Source organism: Panonychus citri, unplaced genomic scaffold, assembly GCF_014898815.1.
Source record: "Panonychus citri isolate SS breed McGregor unplaced genomic scaffold, ASM1489881v1 Contig00095, whole genome shotgun sequence".
In the NCBI taxonomy this organism is placed as follows: Eukaryota; Metazoa; Arthropoda; class Arachnida; order Trombidiformes; family Tetranychidae; genus Panonychus; species Panonychus citri.
This window is the reverse complement of record NW_026515500.1, coordinates 1,657,882-1,684,097: the sequence shown is the minus strand read 5'-3', so window position 1 is coordinate 1,684,097 and position 26,216 is coordinate 1,657,882. Positions and strand designations below refer to the sequence as shown.

Sequence of the window (26,216 nt, the reverse complement as noted above, 5' to 3'; positions counted from 1 at the left end):
ATTTATTTTCTCTCTCAATGTTATTCTCTCTTTCTCTCTCTCTTGGTTCGTGATCTATTCGTTGATTTAATTTCAATTATTGTGATTTACATTGATTTTCATTTGTTGTTACTCACCAATTAATTAACCGATCCCATCAAACGACTATTGTTACATTGTTAACCTTGGATACTTTTTTCTCTCTCACTCTCTCTTTTTTATTCTTTGTCTCTGTCTCTCTTTCTCTCTCTCTTCTCATTTTAATGGTTTACTTTTATTGATTTTGTACCTCGATTAATTTTTTTGTTGTTTAGCTTTTGATTAACATTTCCTTTTTTTTATTAACTGTCTATTAATCCTTTGGATTGTTGTTACTTTTGATTGTGTCAACAACCAGTTGATTATTTTCTATTGCTTAGTTTACCTCTGAATCGAATTTTTGTTTTATTCTAAAAAGAAAACCGAAAAATTCTATTCTTTTCTCTGTCTAATATGGATACTATTGATTCTGCAATCGCTAGTATTGAACCGGTAAATGTTTCCAATATTTCACTTGAAGATCCTGTGGGTTTGAAAAACGATGAGAAACAACCATCACCATCTAAGGTAAGATTTAATTAGTTAATGTGAATATGTTAAGTGTTATTATCTATTAATTTTTGTTTTCTTTTTTCTTTTTCTTCTTGATTGTGTTTTTTTCCAGGAAAATTATCCGGAAGATCGTCAATCACCTCAATCACTTTCAATTGTTTCCAATGTATCTACAAGCTCTTCTTCAGAGGTAGCCCAAGAACCATTTAGACCAAAATATAAAGTTAAAGTGTCAACCAATAGTATAACAAAAGATGGTGAAAGTGTCATTTATAAACTGACCACAACATCTTTAATGGATGAATCTTCTGGTAAAGAGTGGAAAGTTGAAAGGATATATGATGATCTTCAACAATTGAATCAAAGTTTAACTGCATCAGTTGCTCCTGGTTATGGTTTAATTATGCCACCATTACCCGAAGAATCAATGACCAATCCCTTACATGCTAAAGAAAAGAGTAGAGAAAAACTTGGTCCCAATACAAGAACTCTAATCGGTGATGAATGGTACAAAGATTGCTGGCAAATCCAAGAATATTTAAGATTACTTCTTAATCATCCAATTTTCGGCCATGATAAGATTTGGGAACAATTTCTTTGCTCCCTTAATCCACCCCCAAGAGTTAAATTACCCAAATCTTCAAATATATTGGGTAAATTATCTGAAAACATTGATTCCCGAGGAAGGTCAACACATAAAGATTGTGAAGAATATTTTCAAAAAGAAAGAGACTGGGCCAACCAATATTCCCATGCGATTAAATCAACTTCCAAAGCTTTTAATTCGATTATCAATGCAAGATTAAGTAAGTTTATCCATTATTCATTACCTCATATTTATTGTTTTTTCTCTCATCTCACCTAATTACATATTTAAATCAATTCTTTTTCCCCTCTTCCCCTTAACACCCTGATTAGTGGAGACAAAAATTAATACACTCAACAGAAAACGCCCCAGATTAATAAACGCCCTTCATTGTTTTCTCTCACTAACTCACTCACTTTTTCTCTCTATCGAAAAGATTTACCATGTAAAGAATATCATATTAGAATTGTAATTAGAAGTAGGTAACTTGATCAACTTTTGATTGATCAAATTGACAGTTTCTGGTTTATTTGGCAACTCAGGAAAATGATGATTGTGATTTGTTGATTATCGATTCGGATTTTTTTTAATACCCAATCATCATCATAGTAGATGAAATAATTATTCATCTAAAAGCATTATTTTTATTGATGATTTTGATTGAGTAAAGAATTAGTAATATTTTGATTGGAGAAACTTTATTTTTTTCTAAACTGAATCCATAATTATGAACAATTTATAATTATATTTGAATCAGAAACTTATAATTGATACAATTTGTTATCATCTTATTGTATCTCACCTTGAGACGAATACATTTGGATAGCCAAAGGTATAAATTCAGTGTTTATTTAAAGAAGAAAAAAAGAAAATGTCAAAATGATAATGATTGTATTTGATTATCATTCTGATAATGATGATGAAGGTGGACATTAAAATATATATTGAATTAAAATAAGTAAAATATAATAATAATAATAATGAGTTTGTTAGTTAATCAGAATCTAATTATACTAATGATGATGATGATTAGCTTATCCATTTCTTGAGAAAAGTTAACATCCAATCGATAATGTGACAGAGAATGATAAACAAGTGAGCACCGATAATTAAGAAAAATTATTAGTAGAATCAATAAATTACCTGAGGGCAATATCCTGTTGGACGGTGAGAGAGTAAAGTTGATTATACAAAATTAGATTAGAATTTATCATCATCTTTGTTATAATTGTGATTCTTTAATTAATACAATATAAATATAATCAACTCATGATTTCTTATTATTGTTATTTGATTATTACCTTGATTTAAATTACAAATCACTTTTCTAATTGTAATCGGATAACTTGTCATTCTGTTGATCATAACGATAATTATTGATGAACATGATGATACCACCCTACAGTTCACCTCATACCCTCCTAAATACCCTCTTCTCATTATATGAGATTTAACAATCTAATTAATTGCAATTAGTTAATTGCTTTGATGTGCAGTGTTTACTGTGAGAATCAAGTTCAATTTTTACCTTTCATTTCACTAATTTTTGTTTCACTCTCTCGATAGTTTTGTTTTTTTATCAACATAATCACGTTGAAAATTATTATATGTAACAAATTAGTTGAGAAATTTATTAGTTTTAGTTGGTAATTGTTGAAAAATTGAAGATTTAATTAACTTCCAAAAGTTAATTTACTCTACAATTGGAAAATTTTAGGGCAGAAAATAAAAATAAAAGGATATTAATCTAGTTTGATGAATTATCATCAATAATCAAAAATAATTTATAAATGGTTAACTTAACACAACAGCAATCAAACTTTACTGTTGTTAAGTTATCGGTTCATTGAGAATGTCCATTTTCAATTGGTCATCTAAAAAAAATGATAACAATCAGCTTGATTATTTACACAATTTGATGAGTCTGTTGACCAGTAGTTTCAAACATAAGATTCAGGCTCTTTCTTTTCACTCTACTATTTCATTCATGATAACATATTATAGTTTTTAAATAGTAGATGATGCCCCAAATAATTGTATCACTTAACTGCAAGATTATCATGTTGATATCTTCTTGAAAGTGTCAAGATTAACCGTTGACACTTCAAGAAATCACCAGAAAAGTTACTGGTTAACTTAATCATAAAATTAATTAGTGAATAAAGTGAATTAACTTAACAATTAAAATGTCTCTTGGATTAAGAAGACACAAAAGATGACCATCTATGCATAAACATTTATAATAATTGCAATTTTGTTATCCAACATTAAAATCAGAAAAAGTCTTCATATAATGTGATAGATAAACTCATCCCTAATAGTTACTTAATTACATCAATTTTAATTTTTGCAGGTTGGTGGATTAAGTTAATTTGATTGTATCCAAAGGGTAGTGTTCCTTGTCCGTGTTAATCTTGATAATCCACAAATGAGTTTGCCACAAAATTGTTTCACCAATCTTAGTTTCCTTTTCCTAAATTAACTGTCATTATTATTACCTAGATTAACAGTATTGCCTTTTTTTGTATTATTGTATTTACTTGTCGGTTTCTGTTGTTTACTGATAATAATAACAAAAACATAATAATGATGTTGTTAATTGTTCGTTGTTATTGTTACTATTTAACACTCACTCTGATTATTTTGATTACTGTGTATACAATATAATCAAGATTTTGTGTGTGTGCGTATTTATATTTTTACCCTGTTTTGACTAATCATTATCAGAGTAGATTATAAAATGAATGGGTCAGTTGAGTTACTATCATTCTCATCATTTGACCAACACACCCGTTGGTGTATTTGACCATTGAATTGATGATTTATTTTGAAATTAAAATCAAATTAACTCAGATAATTAAAATATTACTTCATGGTTAATTTGTAATTTTATTAAATCAAATGTAATTTTATCCTTAATCAATTGACTTAGAATAATGGTAATGATGGTTAATGGTGATGATTATGATTATGATATCACCGATAATTAGTATGAATAATCATGAAGGTGGTTACTCTAAAGATCATTGCCTCTCATCACTCATTCTGTTAATTGTATTTGAATCATTATTAATCAATTAATCTTATCATGTTAATCGCTATACCATTATAACCAGTAGTTATATCAGTTGTCTTTAATTATTTCAAGGTAACACCAACAATTTAATTTGCATCTATTTTATTTTAATTTAATTTCATTATTCTTAATTTCTCAGCTATTATATAGTCTACTTTAGATGAATCTAATTAAATTGCTGCACGATAGACTGATTAGCAAATTATAATGGTGATTACTACAATTGATGATGTATTGGGCATATATGATTAAATTATCAATACACTTGAAAATCAATTGCAAATCTAATTGAGTATCAATTGAGGTTTAAGACAATTAATAATTTACCTTTTTTTAAATGGTATAATTGTTTTGATTACCTGAAATTTTGACCTGACTCTCAATTTAGTGACTCTTTTTTTTCAATATCAACTATTTTTCACTCTAAACAAAACTCAGTCAACTTTATCCTTCTCTTAATCCATTTTAATGCTACTAATAAGCAATTACCACATTAACTGTTAATTGTTACATGTCTATTATTATTACCAACCATTATAATAATTGTTTTACTTGCTCATCTTTTTTTGTTCAATTCCAATATTGATCATTACCGTTATATTTTCGCTCATTCGCTGTTTTTTTTTTCGTTTATTGTCTCTCCATCTTCAGATACCTTCAATTACAATCATCTTATATGATGATGATGACGATGATGATAGTTGTTGATAGTTTACAAAAACAAAGCATCAAAAATTAACAAAAAGTTAATATGTCAAGTTAATTCGTTTACCACTTTTTTAATCTTTTTCTAAAGTTAAATGATCTTTTTACTTGCGAGAATTGTTTTCTTTCATTTTTCACTACCTTCTCATCATGCTCATCATCGTCATCCTTATCATCATCTCAATCAATTTACTTTCTATTAGCTTTCCCCTCTAATCACTAATCACTAATTACCTTTCTTGTCAAGCTAATTCAGTTAAGAAATTAAGCCGAAAACGTTGTTGTTAAATAATAACAATCTTTTCACACTCTGATAGTATTTCAGTTTTACTCTTCGTTTCATCAATCATTGATTTTTCTCAATGTAATAACATGTAAATCTCCTATCAGCTGATGATATTAGGAAAACAATGAAGGTACTAAAAATCCAAACATTTTCTATCATCTATCGAAATCGTTTCTACTTTCAAGACCCAATTTGTCTAACAATCTTACTCGATTCCGAAATACTCGATATGACTTTTGATCACTTCGAGTGTCAATATAATCAGATTGATAAATTTTCACGTTAATTGTTTTGCCAAATAACAATTTGTGACCGTTGATTGATGATATATGACTATCACAATCATTAATTTCCAACTGTTATCACTCTAATTGTAAAACCAATTTCGCTAATCATTTTAATCTTATCAACTCTTACATCTTAATCTTTAAATCACAATTTACCTGTTTCCGTTTTCCTTTTTCATTAAACTTTCTCTTCCCATTATTAATATTATTAAATTAACAACAATCAATCAATCAGAATTACTTAAAGGGGAAAAATTGTAAATTGTGATTAGTGGTTTTTAAACAATCTATATAATCAGATAATTATAATCACACAGAATATGATTAAAGATGAAATATCATCATGATGATTAATGATAATAATAATAAGTGATAAAACGGAAACGATTTACAAATGATGATCTAAAGGAAGTGAAATTGAAATTGAAAAGGATAAATACTGCATATAATTAAACCAATTATGGTGATTAAATTAAATTATCATTTAGCCTACTGTTAACCATATCATTGATTGTTTATGGAATAGATTATTAATTTCAATTTATTTGAAATCTCCTCAATCTTGTCATGTTTATTATCAGCATGATCATGAACAGAATCTGATTCATTAGTATTATCATCATTCAAATAAATATATACCATTGTCCAGTTGATTGTTGTTGCTGTTATTTTATCAATTATTCATATCAATTGTTGATCATCATCATCATCATCCCAATCAACTATTTACTCTAGGTTAATCTAATCATTATACTCTCACTAATTATCATGAATAGTATGTACTTCATGTTATAATAAACGATAAACTTGTCAATTAGTTTGAATTTTATCATCTTATCATATATTTACAAAACAAAAGCATCTTATTTAAATCAAATTAAAGGTGTGGTCCCTACTCTTATTGCTATAATCACGATGTTATCATTATTATTACATTAGCACAATCATTATTGTTATCATAATGATGATGTTTTCATCTGTAATGTATTTATATTCCTCATCATTTCTTAATAATATAATTAACTGTTGTTTTCTGTCAAATTAGTGAATGGAAATGATAAAAAGAATTGAAAAAAAGTGAGAAAATAAACTTAAATTAGTTGAAAAAAAAAGAACAGTCAATTTGATTATGATACGTCAGTTACGATTACCGAAAGTGACCTGTTAGGCCTTAAGATTAATTACTTTTTCGTTGTTCAAGAAAATTAAAACTTTATTGATACTCGATCTTAATCCCAATCTTGATCTTTATTAATTTTCTTTGATTTAAATTATCTTAATTGATCAGGAAATGACTGATATTGATTATTTGTTAATTGTAAATCATTTAACTATGATTATTTTTGACCATTCTAAATAATTAACTATTGATTTGAATTTATTTCTCTCAATCAGAATCTAATTGAACTTTTTTAATTACTGATAATCGATTTATAATTAATATCAAATAATTTCAATTATCTTATCGTTCTGAATTTCACTTTTTCTCATACTTTATTTTCAACTCTTTTTAATCTCAATAAATTATCAATTAAACTTATCAATTATTTGGACTGTTGATAAAAGTAATTATACAATTAAATTGATTGTAATTAAATATTATTAATTACGAGATAGCTCCATTTACAGTTTGACAAAGTTTCGAAAACTTTTTCCAATAATTTCTAATCCAAATGATTAATCATTTACTATCATCTATTTTTGGTACTTTTAGATTGTTTGCCTTTTGATTGTTGATTAAATTGTAAAGTTTTCTTTTTTCTCTCCTAATCACAATTAACTTTTTGTACCATAAATTAGTTTGTGTCTTCTTTTTTTAATCGATTTAAAGGTTAACCAAATTATAATTGGAAAAAAGAGATTAAACTTAAAGGTAAATCCAGTTAATCCAATAATTATTGTTTACGATTGATTGTAATCATTTTCGTTGTTATAATTACAATTGATTCATCTAATTGGTTATTGATGTTGTTGTTGTTGTTGTTTACCTGATCAATTGATTTCTAATTTTTATAATCTATATTTTATAATCAACAATCAATCAATCAAAATTTCCTTGGGTCTTTCTTTAGGGTGGAAAAAGTATTTACCGTTTCGATATTATTATTTACTACTCTAATCTTATCCTTTTATTGTGGATTAACTGATCCCTTTAATTGTGATCAACTTTTTTTCAAAAAAAACTAAATTATCCTTAAACCCTACTGAGGATATGATTTAAATCTTGTCTAAGAATAATTTGTTTTTCCTCCTACACATAAAATCTCGACCAATTAACTAATTTACATGAGGAGTAGTTTACTTACGATTGTTTCTAATTAGTTAATCATCTCAATTCTGTTATATTAATGTTGATTTTTCTGTATTCATCTTTATCTAGAACTCTGTGGATCTCTATCACATTTATCGACAACTCTTAATTTAAATATCCCCGGAAGTAGTGAGAATCAATCTAATCGTCAAGCCATGAAATTTGGAAACCTTTTCTCAATTGCCATTGATGATTATCAGGTAATTATTAATATTCATCCTCATCAATTAATCTCATTTTGACTATTCAACCAGAGATTAATTTAGTCAATGAATATTAAGGATAAATATTCATCTCGTTAATGAAAATCATTTAAATTAGTTGACAAACTAAAATTAGCATAAATTATAAATTAATGATCATTTTGCTGTTGATTATCATCACTTATTAGTGGTGACAAATTGAAATGAATTACAATTTCTTTTACTTAATTAACTTGACATTGTACAAAATTTATAACAAAGCAACAATTAATTTTAATCATTCTTTTGATTGCTTATCATGGTCTTTTTTAAACAGAGAGGTCTGGAAGTTATCAATTTCAATGATGAAGCCACTCTAGGATCAAGCTTTGATTTATGGTCTCGTTATATTGAAACGGAAAAGGAAATGCTTAATCGTCGAACTGGTTTAATGATTGAATACGAGAAATCAAATAGAAATCTAGATAAAGCAAAACCCCACAAACGAGATGAGGTAAGTCTTAATTTTATTATTTCCATAACACTTAAATCGTGTGGTTTACATCAATTTATTAATTCCCAACAATTTACTTGCAAATTTTGTTTGTACTCAACAAGAAAAGGTCACTTAATTACTTTTGCATTGAAAACGCTTGACCAAAACTCTAATGCAGATAATTAACTAATAACTACACTAATATTAAACACGTTACTTTATGATTCTCGGTAGTGACAATTAGTTTATTAACTACGATCGGTTTCATTGATAGTTAATAACAATTGTATTCCAATTTGAAATTAATTCAAAAATCATAACTTAATCATAATTTTTAAGTAAAGATAATCAAGAAAACTGATTTTCTGGAAAAATTTAATTTCAACAGAAAAGCCCAATTTGTATTAAAATGATTGCAAACTATTTAATGATTAACAATAATAACTAATGATTATTACAATTTATAACTAATTACATTTTAATCATTATCGGAAATTTTCAATTATCAACAATCAATTTCATATTTGGTTTTTCACTATTCGATTCGCAACGAAAAAATGATTTACTTTTCTAATTCTCTTCCTTTATTTTTCTTACTTTTTTACCGTTATTGGTGATTTAGCCTGAGCACCTATTTGATTACGATGATGATGTAGATGTATACGTATTAGTTAAATTGTTTTTTTATCACAATTAATAAACTAAATCAGGAACGGAAATTAATTCGGAAGTGCCTCTCAGTCACAATCTAAATTTCTGTTATCCTGTTAAAATCTTTAACCAAAAAAAAGTTCAATATGATTTCAAACTGTTGGTTTTGTTGTTGTTAAAGATTTAATTTAGTTTAAACCATTATCATCAATTTAATTGTGATATTGATCAAGTTGTTTTACTTTTAACTTTTATATTTGATAATTAAATGGACAGGGTTCATGGTAAATGCTGAGGGATAATCAGTAACTGTTTTTGTTACTTTTAACTTTTTTTAATATCAATTCTTACATTTCTTCAGGCTATTTGACCGATATAATAGTTTGCACCTTATCCTTGATGGTTAAGCCATTAATACAACTGATTTAAGAAATAGAAAGTTAATCCAACCCCTTCTCCCTCTTTTACTCACTGTTTGAACTAATCAACACTTTTTCTCATACATTTTGATCAATAACAATTGTAAATTATTAATACAATTTAATTCATGAGCTTTTATACTTCAGAGAAATTATTTTGCAGAAAATAGTAACAAAATCATCACTGTTGAATATTAATCTTGATGATTACAATTTGCTTAACCCGTTGAAGTGAACAATCATTGTTGTTTTTAAATTATCATCTATTTGGTATAACTATTACTTTTGATAATATCAATTTGTTTATTTCCCTATTACTGCAAATCAATTTCCGCTTTAGCACCATTTAAATTGCTTACGATAATTTATTTATTGTTTGAGGTTTGATTTAGCTTAAAATAGATTTTGATTAAAGACATCAAATTGAAAATTTAATCAATGCAAATTATATTAATGGAATACAAAATTTAATTCTGTTTGTTAATAATCATACTCATCTCTCTCTCTCTCTCTCTCTCTCTTGGGTCAAATATGTAAAAATCACTCAATTTTTTTGTTGATGTAATAATTTGCAAACGCAAATCTTATGTTTGTAACTTGTTTTTAGTGTTGTGGCTCTGTGTGAATTCAATTGAATATACATGATGCAACAGGTAGAGTTGTTTTTCTAAGCTTTTTCTGATTAACTTGTGATTTGTAATTGATTAAATTATGCAACTTTTGAAATGATCTTTTCCTGAATTTAACAATCTAATTTTGGGTGATGATGATACAACTATCATAATATTATCATCACCATTATTAGCCTGATAAACTTTTCAAGTCTCATACACTTATTACTGATTCTGTTATCATTAACTTAATATTATATGTGTGTGTTGGTTAATCATGACTATCATATGTTTTTATGTATGTGCGTTTTAATGAATGGCCTCTACGTTTACCACACACTTAATGTTAATTATGATCGAGATACTGATATCCTTTGACCTCCTACGATCCTCATGTTACCTTATATCCGTTAATTAGACAGAAGCAGAAAAGATGAAGATGACTGGAGAGGGAGAGATAGAGTCTGCTGATCAAACACTTTGCGTGTGATCAGGTCAATAATCAGGTCAAGCCCGAAGCAAATTAAATACTCTGTTAACAATCAGTAAACTTATTTCACCCTATTCAGTTTCTTATTATAATCAGTTGATTATTAGCATTTTCTCTTAATCTTCATAATCTTTGTGAAGAAAAAAGGAAAATTCTAAGCCTCTAATCTTTATCATCTCCATCTTAATTTGATAACCTTTTTGCCTTCATTTTTATCATCAATTTATGATTATCATCTAATCAACCATTCATCAACATTTTGTTTTTTTCTACCTAAGTATCACTTCATCTTGACCATCATCAGCAATTAACTCGATTTTGGTGAAAACTTACCGTATCATTGATTGCTAATTGTCATCATTATAATTAGTTTTGCTCTTTATATTGATAATTAATCGAGTCCTCTTGAAACAACAACAATTAGGTGTGGATCCCCTTAGGATAAGGTTTTCAGCTGAGAGGTTGAGTGATGATTTTAAAGGTTTAATCACAATCAGACAATATGAAACCGACACGATAATCAATTTCTAATCTTGATTAATGTTACCTTGATTATTTCCCATTCATTGTTACTTAATCAATGTCCAGTTGAACATTTGTCATCAATTAACTGTTAACAAATCAGTTAATCATAATGATCTTGACCATTATGATTTGTTGGCTGTTCATTAATGATACTTTTTTTAGGATTGGTTTTCTTTTTGAATATTCTTGGTCACCATTCACCAATTAGATTGTCCTGAAACCTGATTGTTTGTCACGATGTAACAATTTATTATTACTATTTCTTACAATTTATTGATTGCGATGGTCACTTAAATTGTTTACATACTTATCTTGTCTCCATCTTGAGTTACATTAATTTCATGTTTTTTTATTGATGATTATTTTATATTCATCATTAATCCTCATCCTCATGGTGATATTTCTTGTTTCAATTCATTTACCTGTCCTAATGATTTCAATAATCGTCTCTCTCTCTCTAACCACTCTAAATACTATTAATTGATTAGTCTAACTGGTTTAGGTTAATAGTTTTTCAACTTGAAATTATGATTCTCATCAATTCAATCTTTATCATGTAATTAATAGTAACAATTAACTCTTCTATCAAATTCCCAAATTTTCCCACATTAATCAATCAATTTAATCACAATGTAATTAATCATCATTGTCAAAGATTGACATGAATTACTGTCTATTCTAGTTTTCTATTTTTTATTCCATTTCTCTTTTTGATAATCACAACTGAATGATTAGCTTACTATTTTACGCTACGACAAAATGGTCAACTTATTAGATACTATCAATAATTGACTAAACAATAATCGAAACTATAAATTAGTTCTCGATAAAACTTCGCAATTAAAGAATCCGGAAGTTATTAAACTATAGATATTATGAGATAGATTGAAGATGAAACTGACAATAGTGAGACTGAGTTTCCATTGGTCATTTTCCTTTGATGAATTATAGTGAATTCATGACGGATTAATCAGATTAATCTCATTGATTTCTCAATTTTAACTTTGGTGATTATCCACATTTCAAAATTGTATTTCTATGATTTATCAATTGTTGCTGGTTAATCATTTAAAATTAACTTTGTCCAATCGCTTTTACTTAATAACAAGGTTACCAACCTTGTTGACCTTTAAGTTTCCTTTTCGATTTGATTGTTAATAATACTTTTTTCCACTTCTTTTTTTTGTATTACCTGTAATTTTACCAGTAAACTTCCGTTACATTTACTTTTTCTTAATCGTAATCTTAATAATCCATTGATGATGATGTTGATTATAATTTTGGTGTTGAAAATAAGATAATCACATCAGCAAACCACACACTCAGATTAAAACTCTTCCTCTCATCTATTGATATCTATTTAATCCGTTATCTTTTTTATGGTCACGCTCATCAGATAACTTGATGATTAAGACTAAATTGACGATAAGTTTAGAAAAATCTTTAACTCGATTAAATTTTCGATTAGATCAATTGTTTAAGTGCGTGAAACTTTGTTGTTATTTTATTGTTTACGGTAAACAATCAACAACATTTACCACCACCTCCTCTTCCTCCACGATAAACACTATTCACTACTATGGACATGTAAAAATAGACTCGAAAAATGCTATAGAGGTAAAACAATAGTTATCAAGTAACTATCATCATGTTGCAACGTAATTGTGATAATTTTTGGACAAAATCGTAATTTTCTTATACAAGATTAACTTGATTAAGCTTTCACTCGGACAATTAACACAATCAAATGTCTGATAAACTCGTTGATTGGACATCGTACTATTGTTAAATGATTAATCTCTTATTTCCCTTTCATATTATTCTGAATTATCAAAATAACAACTTATTCCTTGCGATGTTTATTATTATAGTTTTTTGTTGGTTTACTATTGAAACTTTTTTTTGGTCCTGATTAAACCCAATTGTTATCATTTGATTGTATATAAATAACTCAATTGATGGATTAATTTACTTTCACCAGTAGTTTTGTTTATTAATCTGCACCATGATCAATGATTACAGTTTAGAGCATTTTTGAATTAGATTAACATTTTAAATAAGTTACATAAACACAAATGTTAATCAGTTACATTACAAATCAACAATTGTCATGTAATTTATTGTTTTCCTTATATTGAGTAAACTATTGTATCAACTACAACCAAGTAGCGAAAGTCATTCCCGAAGTGTATTAATTTAATCAATGAAGTAATTGAACACAATTAACGCACCATAATGCGTTAATAATTTGATTGACTTTGACAATCAACAATTAAATGAAATTAGTTTAAGTTAGTTAAATATAACAAGTAATTTAATAGTTGACTTGAATTACGTTTCATGGTAACATATCATGCAATCAGAAAATGACGTTCAATTGACTTTACGAACTTAGAATCAAATGAATCGTATGATGATTATGATGATTTACATTTGAATCTTATTATGTCGTTTTCGTTTGTTCAAAATGGCCTTTAAAGTTAATCAATGAGTCTAAATGAGCGTGTTAATTGTTTGGGTTGTTGAAAGATTTCAATTGTTACTCTTAATTATTTCTTATTGTAATTTATTTATTTTTTCAAGTTTGTTAATTTACTATTTATCATGTTAATCGTATCATTTACTTTCAAGTCATGATAATAATAAGAGAAAAGTAAATATTATCTGATTATTGACTATTTTAGATTTTAAAATGTGATTAAAATTTATGAGAATTAATTCTGAAAGTGACAATGATAATTGATTAACCGTGTTGATTAGTTAATTCAACTTTTACCTCTTTCAACTTTCAAAGTCTTGTGTGTGATTGTATTGTTTGCATGTTTAGTTAATTGTATTATTATCACTTCTTGCATAAAATCTGATTAATGGTCTTACCTCGTTTAACTAGTAATTAACGATTACTACACTAACAACAGATGATTGAAGAGGAACCAAATTTGCAAATGAAAATGAAGTGAAAAAAGTTACTCATTGAAAAGGGTCAAAGTGAAGTTCAACTGGATCATCATGTGTATGTGTCTCTCCTTCCGGGTTTCCCTTTAAATCATTGATATATTTGTATTTGTGTTTCCCAATGATGATGATCAACAATATGCTACTTCCACTTTCATGTAACCTCTTTTGCATACAGTTGAGTTATTAGATTTTCGGTTGAATTTAGAATTTTTTTTTTCATCTCTTTCAAATTAGCAGGTAGAACTTTCTTCCGATAACAAGATTATCTTAAATAAATTCAAGAAATTAGATAAACCCCTCTACCTGTATATGCATAAAAATCCAGAGTTACCTGAAGTGGAACCGTTTTTTTCTTGTTTACTATCAATTCACTAATCGTTTCTTTTAATTATCTTTACTGTTACCTGAGTAAGACATTTTTTTCTTCATAGGTAAATTATCACCTTGATTGAAATGACTCACACCATTATTTTTGAGAGAGAGAGAGAGAGAGAGAGAGAGAGAGAGAGAGAGAGAGAGAGAGAGACTGAAACATTTAAAATTCATATCGCATTCATAAGCTGTCTTAATATGAGTCTCAGATAATTGAGTAATCATCTTTAAACTGAATTTTTCACTTTCCCATTGAATTTATCTAAATTTTTACTACAATCAGTAGCAATTAAGACAAAAACTTACTGATCCAAGTTCTGAATAAATGACATTGCAACGTCGAAACATTAACCCCTCCGTGATTCCGGTTTCCTTCAGAACTCATGAGTTACTTTGTTTATTACGATTTACGACTAGCTCACAGTTTTTTTTTCTTTCTCGTTGTTTGCTGTTACAATTATCAAAATTTTTCTTGTTGACAATTCGGACTTTTAATTGATTAACTACGTTGTAACTTTTTTTTATATTTATTTCAAGGTTCATCCTTAGTCAACTAAAACTTTGACCTACTGTTGGTATATTTTTTTTTCATTCTTGATGAACATTAGATTGATCATTGAGAGAGAGAGAGAGAGAAAAGTTATTCTAATCTACCTATTAATTCAATTGTCTTGAATCTACTTTTTTCAATAGTTTTGTATGTTAGTTAATATCCACTAATCACTTTATTTCAATCAAACAATTTATTTTTATGGGTTAACTGTTGTTCAGAATCGCAATCGGAAGAGTAACCTTGCCTCGATTCCTTTAGTTGTGTTCACCTTTTTTTATCTGTCTGTCAATTTGCCATCAATGAATTCAATGAGTAACAGGGGAGATGAAATTGTATTATTTTCATGATTGTTATTATTTATTGTTATTAAAAAAGAGGGAGGGAGAGGAGGATAAGGTAAGTTCACAGGTAAACCTTGAAATGATTTAAATCTTTTACTACATTTATATTTGATGAAGATTAAGATTGAATGAAATAAAAGAGAGATGCAGTTAAATGTATCAGATGAAAAGGAAGATGATAATAAACATTGTAATGATTATAATGATGATCATTTGAGGGAGAGAGAGAGATGACAATAAAAGAATAGTAATTTAATTGAATTAAAAGGTGAAATCGTATTACAAAGTATTTAAGTTGCCAATTTTATAGACCATATCATCTTATATATATTATATTGACACATTACATTATGTCAAATAGATTCTCAATGTTCATGATGATGATGATGATCATCATCATCATTATATTTTTTCATATTCTCACCATTATCAAATGTAAACAATCCTTTGCTCAATCAATATCTGTTAACTCATCCTCATCTTTTCTCAGATCATCTTTGATTTTATCAATCATCGCATCATTAGCACCTTTATCTGGTGATGATGATCATCATCATCACACTACTGTTTCAATTGATTATTATTATTTTCTCATGAAAATTAATTTGACATTGAATCAATTAATTTGATCTATTCTATTTCAACAATTCACAATTGTGACTTTGAGTGTATATTTTTTTACCTGAGACACTTAATCAATAATTAAATGTACTTCTATTTTGATTTAGTGAAACCTTAGTTATCGATATTTGAGTTAATTGTAACAATCAGATTTCATGTTGTTTTATTGAATCTCTTTCCTGGTTTTGACCGATAACTAACTTAACCTTAACACTCTAACTGCCGATTGATTTTAGAACACGATACTTATCGTGTATTCAACCACAAAGTGTTGGTTACAATTTGGTGTTGGTGCTTGATTAACGTGCTAATAGTAACATACAATTTACCGTTTGTTTGTTATCGTCAACACGTCGATTGGTTAACTTTTGTTTTGATCTTTTTTTTTGGTTTAATTGATAAAAATCAAAATTGTTTAATTCACTTTTACCTTTCTTTCATGTTTACAATTTACCTTTATCATTTACACATCTCAACATTAAATAAAACTTGATAAAATCGCCAATAAAATGATTATTGCATCATTAGGATATTTAATATTAATTATAATCCAATATTAAATTCGTGCTGGTTAATCAGAAATCAAAACTAATCACCCACCTTAGTTTTTTTCAATTTAATCCACTATTGGTTATTGATTATTATCATTGTTATTGTTTCAATTTGATATTTAATTGAGGTAAAATAATCATGATAATGTTCAATGATTAAAATCAACATTCGTTATTATAATTAATCATCAAATATCAAATATGATGATTGTAGTATTGAAATGCAAAAAAAAATCAGTTGTATTGATATAATCACTCATTGAATAGTAAATAACAATAATAATGATAATAAAATACATTCTGTTAACATTTATCATTCATGATGATTATCATTAACTTGATCATTTAATCAACATGATTACTGTTACTTTCAATGACCTTAAATTATGAAGATGAAAAAAAAGGAAGCTAAAGAATGAAATTATCGCTTGATTAATAACAATTTCATCACTATGTAGATATGATTCATTTAATAGATGAAATGATTTTTACACCAAATTAATCAATTGCCAACAATCAATAATAAATGAATGGGTTAGTGAAAAAAAGGTGATAATAGTTACAACGATTGTAATATAATAATAACATGGAAACAAATTATTGTTTCCGTAAAGATAACGATAATTATAACGATGAAGATTTAATTTTAATGGGCAACATTTTAATGATAATTATCTATAAGATCAGGAAGAGATTGATATTAAACGATAATGATTAACTTGATTACTATTTATTTTCATGAATTAACTTTGAATGAAATTCTTGATTCACCCAAAGTGTTAAAAGGTAAATATTGTCATATTGTTTTGTCAATGTTTCCAATTCATTTTCATGGCTCAACAAAAACCCTAATATGATTACTGTTTAAGTTAATTTACTTTAATTTGTGTCTTGTTTTTTTGTCTTCATTCATTGTAAAGCATGAAAAGATTCAATCAAATCAAATTGACTGAGAAAAATGTTATTTAACTGTTTTTTTGTTCTTTTTAATCGTCATCATCTTCATCTTCATCTTCATCCCTCATCTTGATCTTCTTATTAACCTTTTACTTACCTGAAAGTATTTTTTTCCCAATTGAATATTGATTTGTGTGTGTGTGATTCAGAACTAATGTTATTAGGCAACGTTTTCAGCTTGAGGATAATGATGATTCCTTATGATGCTCATGATGATGATGATTTTTGGAAGACAAAAAAAATTAACTATTGAGAAGTAATTTGAAGGTAAATGGTTGAATTGCTTTTTTCAGTTAATGCAGGAAAAGAAAGTTACCTTTTTAAACGTACGGTTTAAATTCAGTCTTAGTATTTATTATCATGATGGTGATGATTAAAGTAAACGATACGATTATTAGTTTAGTTATCATATTTTTTTTTCTCTCTTATTTTTGTTTAATAGAAAAAAAAAGTTCTGATAATATTATTGAATAATTTTTTCGAGAAGACATTATGATTATGGTGACGATGAAAGATTGACACAAACATTGTGACCTGTCACTTATCTCTCTGTGTAACGGGCTTTACCTCTTCCACAATATTGATAAATTTATCGACCATAAATGGTATTACATCAAATAGATTAAGTTGAGCCTGAGATGGTATTTTTTTCATTCTTCTCGATTCTTATTCTTATTCTTCATGATTCTCGCTCTCATCAACCGTATTCTTAAGGCTTTTCAATCCTATTCCAATCTATTGCATTACATAATCAGCTATTTTTAATATTGTTCAATTTTTTACTTTTGCATCTTCATCTAACTTTTTACTAGTTACCAAACCATGCAAACAGGCTTGTCACTCCTCTTCGCTTTCTTGGTCTCTCTCTATCTCTCTTTCTCACTCACTCTCGCTCTCCTTATTTTCTTCTACTGATGCTTTTTGCTTATTATCCTCATCATCTTTTTTCGTTGCTCTCCTTTTTCCCCTCTTAAGCGACCTCCTATTTCTATCTCCTTTTCCCTTTTTCTGAATTCTTATTCTCAGTCTCACCTTTTCTCTTTCTTTCTCTCTTTCTTACTTATTATTCATCCCCTCTCCCTCTTATCTCTCTCTCTCTCTCTCTCTCTCTTCAATTTGCTCTTTCTCACTGTTTGTCATTTTCGGCTTACCCGCCAAAGATTGAGCTTGACAGTAAAGTTGCTGTTGATTTTTGTTGACTATTCTTGTCTATTGATTAAGTGTATGACTCTTTTTTTTGTGATTCGTTACTTTTTTTCTTATATTTGCAACACTTAATTTTACCCGGAATCTTGATTATCTTCAACATTTATCATCAAATCAATTGTGTCAGCTGTAAAAACTTCTGAATAAACTCTAATCAAATCAAAAGTTCAATTGTCAAATTGTTTGTTTTTAAAATACTCGGAGTACACATTCAATCATTAGTTGATCAAATCAATGAATTTTGGATTATCATTAATACAGTTACACTTTTAATCCCTTAATCTGTGACAATCCAACTTGAATATGACTTGACATCAATTTTTTCTTCCGATAATTTGTGATAACTGATACATGACAATATTTCGGACAATAACAACAAGAAGAAAAATGTGATCATTTGTTTGATCATCTGATTCTCTTTTCTCTCTTCTTTCTCTCTCTTCTTTCTCTCTCTTCTTTTTTCTCTCTCTCTCTTCTTTCCCTCTCTCTATCTCTGTTTGTGAATATGAATTTTTCAGTGAGTTTGTAATTCCCATGAGAAAATCGGAAAATGTTTCCGTTATAGTGATGCCGAAATGATATGTTCGTTTCACTTCAACAACCTTGTGTGTGTCCTACCTGCACGTCAATCATCATCAATAATACTAATCCCATGCAACATTGATTGTTTTAAAAGGCGAGTAAAGCGACTCAAATCACTTCTACTCAAGTTTACAAATTTTCACAATCTATCAAGCAACAAAAACGATAATTTTAATCATAAACATGAAAATAGAATTGATTTTAATCCAATCGATAAATACAAACCTAAACAAGATTATCTGTTGACAATTGTTTACATCTTCTTGTCGTGTGTAGCTTTATTATCAATATATTGTCCGAAAGTTGATGCAACCTCATCATCTTCATCATCTAATCCGTGGTCTCAATCTAATCGTTATTTTCACAATAATAAGCAAAATTATCACCAATCAACATCTTCTTCTTCAACAACGTTGATCAATGATAGAAATCGTTTAAAACAACAATCAACATCAATCCCAAAATATAGTGGACCTAATTTTCGTCCACCTTCATCATCATCTTCATCATCTTCTAGTAAAATTAATCAACGAATCAGTAATAACAATACAAATGTTTGGACAAAAAGGGTTGTCAGTAACTATGGAGATGGAAACATCTCCTCACCCTCTCGGATACTCAATTCCGGAGATACAATTATACCGACATCCTTGTCATCATCTTTGTCTTCTTTTCCCCCTTTCTCATCGATTCCATCATCACAGTCCGATTCTTCATCTTCCTCAGTACATTTCCCTTCCGATCAGTTACCAAGTGGCATTAATAGTAATAGCAATGGTCAAGTCAATGGCTACATTAGTGTGGCCTCTTCAATTTTACCTGAAACATTTTACCAGAAGACACTTAAACGCCAATCCTCATCAGCATCTTCCCTTAACGGATTGTACAGTCTAGATGAGCGTAATAATAATACCTCATCTAACTCGCCATCTCCATCTTCATCTTCATCTTCTTCATTATCTTCATCATTGACATCTTCATCTTTGTCTATTCAACCATCAACGCCATTAACATTGAATCATAAACCTCACTCACCTTCATTACAATTACAATCACAGTTATCATTATCACTACCATCACCAACCACAACTCACTCACCATCTGAATCACCTTTATTATTATTATCATCGTCATCATCACCATCACCTTACTTGCCATCTTCATCACCAACTCCTTCATCTCTCAGTGCAACAACATTAGGTTATCATATAGCCGAAGATAGATTAACATCAATAGATATTCGTGATTTATTGCGAAAAGAATTAGATGAAAGAGTAATGGAACAACAAAAGGCCAAACAACCACAACATCACCATAACCAACACCAACAATCACATTCACATTCACAACAAGCTCACTCAACTCCTTTACCATCCTCATCAGTTAATCTGTTTGCCTTATTACCGCCAAAAAGAGATGATCTTGATAGATTAGCTTCCAATAACAATAAAAACACCGGAGGTATTACAAGTTTAGGTGGTTCTCAATCACAGTCTCCACCAAATAGGATAAACGGTATAACCAACGGTCATAGTCGCAGTCCACCAGGTATTAATATCCTTGTATTTAAACCTAATACACCATTTAAAGGTTCATCAGATGAAGGTCCATCAGATTCTAATAAGAATTGGGGTGAAACCTTTGGTCTTCCTCCGAGGATTCCTCTTAAACCGGGTGGTTACAATGATCCTAATTCACCTTCATCACCACCAACAACTGATAATAGGAATAAGATAATTAACTATCATAGAGGAAGTGGAACAAATAATTTCAATCTTAATCATCATAATAACAATAACAATGATGGTTTTAGGGTTTACAGTGATAAAGAAGGTGAAAACATTGGCATAAATTATATTAATCGGAATGATGATAATTCAGGATCATCAATAGTAAGAAATAAACCTTCATCGACAACTACAACATCAACATCAACAATTCAACCAATAACAAAAACTAATCTGACCACATTGTTGACTGTTGGTGGATCTGGTAACAATAATGTGATTAAAAAAGTTACCGATACAATTGATTACAGTGCAAATGATTTTAATAACAATAACATCAATAACAATCATAATGGTAATAATAATAATAATAATAATGATCGTAGTGGTGGTAATAGTGGTCAACGGCCAAATGGTAACAATCATGATCGATATGATTATGATTATGATGGACACGGGATAGCGGATGCTAATGGTACTTCAACGAGTTTGAGTGAATCAAATGGACCTGATGATGCTTTCGTTAATGGTGAAGCTTATCGGTTAACAACTGAACGACTTGCGTACATTTTAATTGGTTCTTGTTGTGCTTTGTCAATCCTTTGTTTAATTATCGTCGCTTTTTCCATTCGATGTCGTGATATGTGCGATGAATATAAAGCTTGGAAGAAAGCAGAAAAATTAGCCATGCTTAACTATCGTTACCAGAATTCACATGCGCGTCAAAGGATACGAAGCGGAATACCTGGTAATGGATCCGCTTCAGGACCTGTTGGTAGAGTAGTTGGAGGGCCTGAGGCAAACTTTTTTTCACATCGAGCTCTTGGTGAACAAGATTCAAACCTTTCCTATCCACCGATTAAAGCATCTAGACCAATATTTGGTCCTTCTTGTTGCTGTTGTCCAGCTCCTGGATCAACAGGTAGTGCTTGGCATGGTCGAGGCACAGAGACTTGTCCACGAGGTTATTTCCATCCTTGTCCTCGGGGTAAATTGCCCTTTGGTGCTGCATCGTCAATCCAAGCATTTCCCAGGAATCATGTGCCTGTTGCTGCGGTGGCCAATAACTTCCCAAGTGATGAGGATGATTCATTAAATGCAAGTATAGTTGATGATGGACGTGCGGGTCCAAGTGGAGTGACAGTTTCTAATGGCGGTGGTCCTGGTGTCATGGATCCTAAAGGAGTGATCCTTGATTCATCAGAGGCTCATCATGGTCATAATCTTAATCAGTGTACTTGTGTTGAGCCTCCGGCACCTTCAGCATTTGATTCTGAATCTACTGGTCAACAAATAATCGTCATCATCATGGACACAATCATATTAACCATACACATGGTCACTCGTCAAATCAACAACCATCAGGCCAACCTCAAGCATCTTCATCTTCAAATCATCATCATATTCACCATCAACATGTACATCAACAACACCAACAACATCATCATCAACAACAACAGCAACAGCGAAAACAACAACAATTGAATCCTAGCCAAACAAACGGAGAAAACGACAAATCGTTCAACCCAAGTTGGCTTCAATCATCTATTATCGTCGATGAGCTTCACCGGAAACACTCACAATTAGTTCGGGAAAATGCAAAAAGTCCAAAAAGTCGTAATCCCGAAGATCAAAGATACATTTTTTGGTCTGAAAATCAGGATAGATTAATTTAAAAAACGAAAACAAATTTTTTTCCAATTTCATTTTCATCATTTTGTTTCTCATTTTCATTCAATCATATTTACAATCGAAAACCATTCATCAAGCTCAAATTTCATCGACAACCATTCAAACATTAGCACAATCATCATCATCATCATCATCTTTCTGTCAATTTTATCTGTTCCTTTTGTTTAATCTACTATTCATGTTTCATCTCTTATCTGTTGATAGTTTTTTCTTTCAAAAAAGCATCAAAAAAATTACCTGAGAGTAATAAATTAATTGATTATCAAAATGAAAATGAATCAAAAACTCTAATCGCGCCTTAATTGTAATTCTTGTAACCACAGTTTAGATTCAATTTGATCGTTGGTTTTTTTTTCGTCAAGTGAATGAACGAGACTCATTTACTTCCTAATTTACAGTTAATTTAATTCAAGTACTTCACCTAATCATCACCTTCTCAGGTCAATCGATTTGATGACAGTAATTATCGATGAGAAAACCGATCTTATTTTTTCATCTGATCAACAAGTTGATCTTTTTTTTTCATGAATCATTGTTTTTTTATCGTTGATTTTGATGGTCATACTCCCATGACCAGTCTAAATAACAGATTATCATGTTAACTAACTTACTAATTAACCAAGTTAAAGTTGATTGTGTACAATTTGAAAAGTATTTGTATCATTATCCAATCTAAACTGTTGTTAATTTATTTATCACTGATTAGTATTGATACGATAATCAACTTGACTCTAATGACAATTACCGATAATTAAGTTTAAGGTTTGATTGTGTCTTTTCAATCATTGTCATAAATTGTCACCCAATCACCTTTACCTCCCAACAGTTTATGACCTAAACCTTGTGCGCCTTTTAATTGTTTACATTAATTGTTGATCATATTGTTTGAATTTTTTTTTTCTTCTCCAATACATTCACATTATGTATTGTGTTGGTTTTTTTTTCCTGATTTTCTCTGATTATCATTATTTACTGATGAGAATCCTTTAATTACTACCTTATTAACTTATTATCCGCCAACTGACAATCAAGTTTAACTGTTGATTTAATTTGGTAAACTTTAACTCTCATTAACTTTAATTTTGTCTCTACTTTTTCATTGGCAATTCAATTCAATCTGATTAACTTATTGTAAAGTTTTTTTTTTCACCCTTTGCATTGAATTATCACCTTCAATCACAGTTGATTGTACTTGTGGGTTAATCAATGAACTATCTAATTTACATGATTAATTTACAATCAAAAAGTTAATTACAGTTAACTGGTTTACATAAACAAATGAGAAAATGTAAATTGTGTGTTGGCAAATTAATTTGATTATTGGTTGATTTGCATATACGAATTGATGAGATAATCTTTTCCGTTATCTTTTTGTTTTGCTCGTTCATTATTCAACAACAAAAGAAAAACAATTTAATCCAATAACCAAACAATTTGTTATAATCATTTTACAATAGAAAAATCAGTAAATTAAATCGTAATTAATTGGATTAATTTCTTAAATTGTTCTTCCTGTAGTAAACAATTAAGGACAACAAATAATCATCATCATTATGAAATTTAACATTTTTATATCAGAAAAACAATTGGTCTCAGTTTTCTGATCTTTTTCATGGTTTTTTTGTTGTTGTTTAAATTTATTCATCAACAATGTAATTAATTAATTGTTTTAATGCAACAAGTAACAACAATTACATTAACAACAACAAGCGACATGATAATAACAATCAACCCTCTTGTTTTTAATTACCCTGCCCAAAGTAAAGTGATTAAAAGATGAAGATGTTGATGAAGAAAAAAGTTATCACCGTATCGACCTGATTTTAATTGGTTGACCGATGGTGGAAACAATTTAATTTAATTCAATTCAATTTCTTTCAGCTTCTGTAAATTAAATCCACAACTAAACCCTTACAAGGTTTGCTGCTGCTCTTGTTGTTATGTATTAGTTAACTGATTATTTTGATTGTTATTATTGTAACTGTTTACTTTGATTGTTGTAGTTTGTGTTTTGTGTATTGTGTATACACACTGAAGAGGATATTCAAGTTGATTTTGATTAAGATGAAAATGAGACAATCAATGATAATAATAAGGTAAAAAAAGGCTTCATCTTTACTGGATGACCTTATTTATTTTGATCAACAAAAGGTAAATTAACCAACCTTTACCTTTACCTTTTTATTATTATCATTATTTGTACAATTAGGTTTGTACAATTTGCAAATAATCAATGAACAAAATTATGTGTCAATTTACTTAATAAACGTGATGGTGATCACAATTAAATTGGCTAATATTAAACAACGATTAACCTTTAACAGCCAATTTATTGGTAAATGTTGAAGAAGAAAAAAAATTTTCGACTTTTACAAATTTACAATTATAATTTCGTGTTTAATTTGCACTAAATTGTTGGTGTTCTTATTGGTGTTATTGATTTACTATTCTAGTTATCGATTTAATTTGTTGATTGTTTTACTTTCTAATTGTTTGATTTGTTTTTTTTTATTCTCTTTCTCTCATTGTAGGCCGAACGATTGAAATTGGATGCGGAAAAAATATTCGAGGATTGTTCAGATATCGCTCGTCATGAGGTTGGTCATCATTTGGACATTTCGACCAATTTTTGTCTTGTTTAGTTTATCCAATTAACTATTGCCATCTATTGATTAACTTTCGTATTTTTTAATTATCTGGATTTTCTCTGTCACAATATTAATTGTTCAACCGATTTACTGATTGTGAATTGAACACTTTCAAGTATCTTATATGAGGAAATGATTATTGAATCACTTGAGAAACTAATTAACTCTTTGATTTCTAATTAAGTAATTGAGTTGTAAATGATCAATAGATGGTAACTTAGTTAAGAAAGTTGACTAATTGTTTGAATTTCTAATTCTAATTTTAATTTTTTGTTTTTCTTTTCTAATAATTAGATTAAACGATTTCATAAGGAACGATCAACAATGTTAATCTCAGCAATTAAGAAATATTGTCAATCTCAGTTACTCGTTAACAAGGATATCCTCCAATTGTTACTTATTTCATTTGAAAATTTGAAACAATTTCGTATCGAAAGTTATTAATCAACCTGATTAACCAATCTAATCAACTTTGCCAACAGTCACCATCCCACCATTGTCATTGTTAATTATTACTATTATGTGATTAACTTTTATTGAAACAAAGATTATGTTATAACTGTGGGTTGATTTACTTTTATAATTTAACTTCTCTTTATTTTTCCCTTATTTTTTATAATTTTCACAGTTAATTGTTAATTAATTGCGTCAACAGTTGATTCTCATTTGTTTTCCCAAATTTAATCAAAAGGCAAAACATCAAAGAAAATTGATTGATAAATATTTAATCATTCCGATACTTTTTTTACTCTATTAACAGATAATCTGTAACATTAATTAATTTATCTTTATTAAAATGATTTACTAATCAAA

General features: G+C 28.7%; 1 protein-coding gene across 1 annotated transcript; it reads left to right on the top strand.

The window, feature by feature from the left end:
• The first annotated feature begins 32 nt into the window (after window positions 1–32).
• On the top strand, window positions 33–26,216 carry LOC128388138 (sorting nexin-5-like). The gene is made up of 6 exons (XM_053347503.1): window positions 33–585; window positions 683–1,376; window positions 7,891–8,021; window positions 8,341–8,517; window positions 25,287–25,352; window positions 25,698–26,216. Exons 1-6 carry the CDS (start codon window positions 472–474, stop codon window positions 25,845–25,847), a joined length of 1,332 nt encoding a protein of 443 aa, XP_053203478.1. The 5' UTR covers window positions 33–471; the 3' UTR covers window positions 25,848–26,216.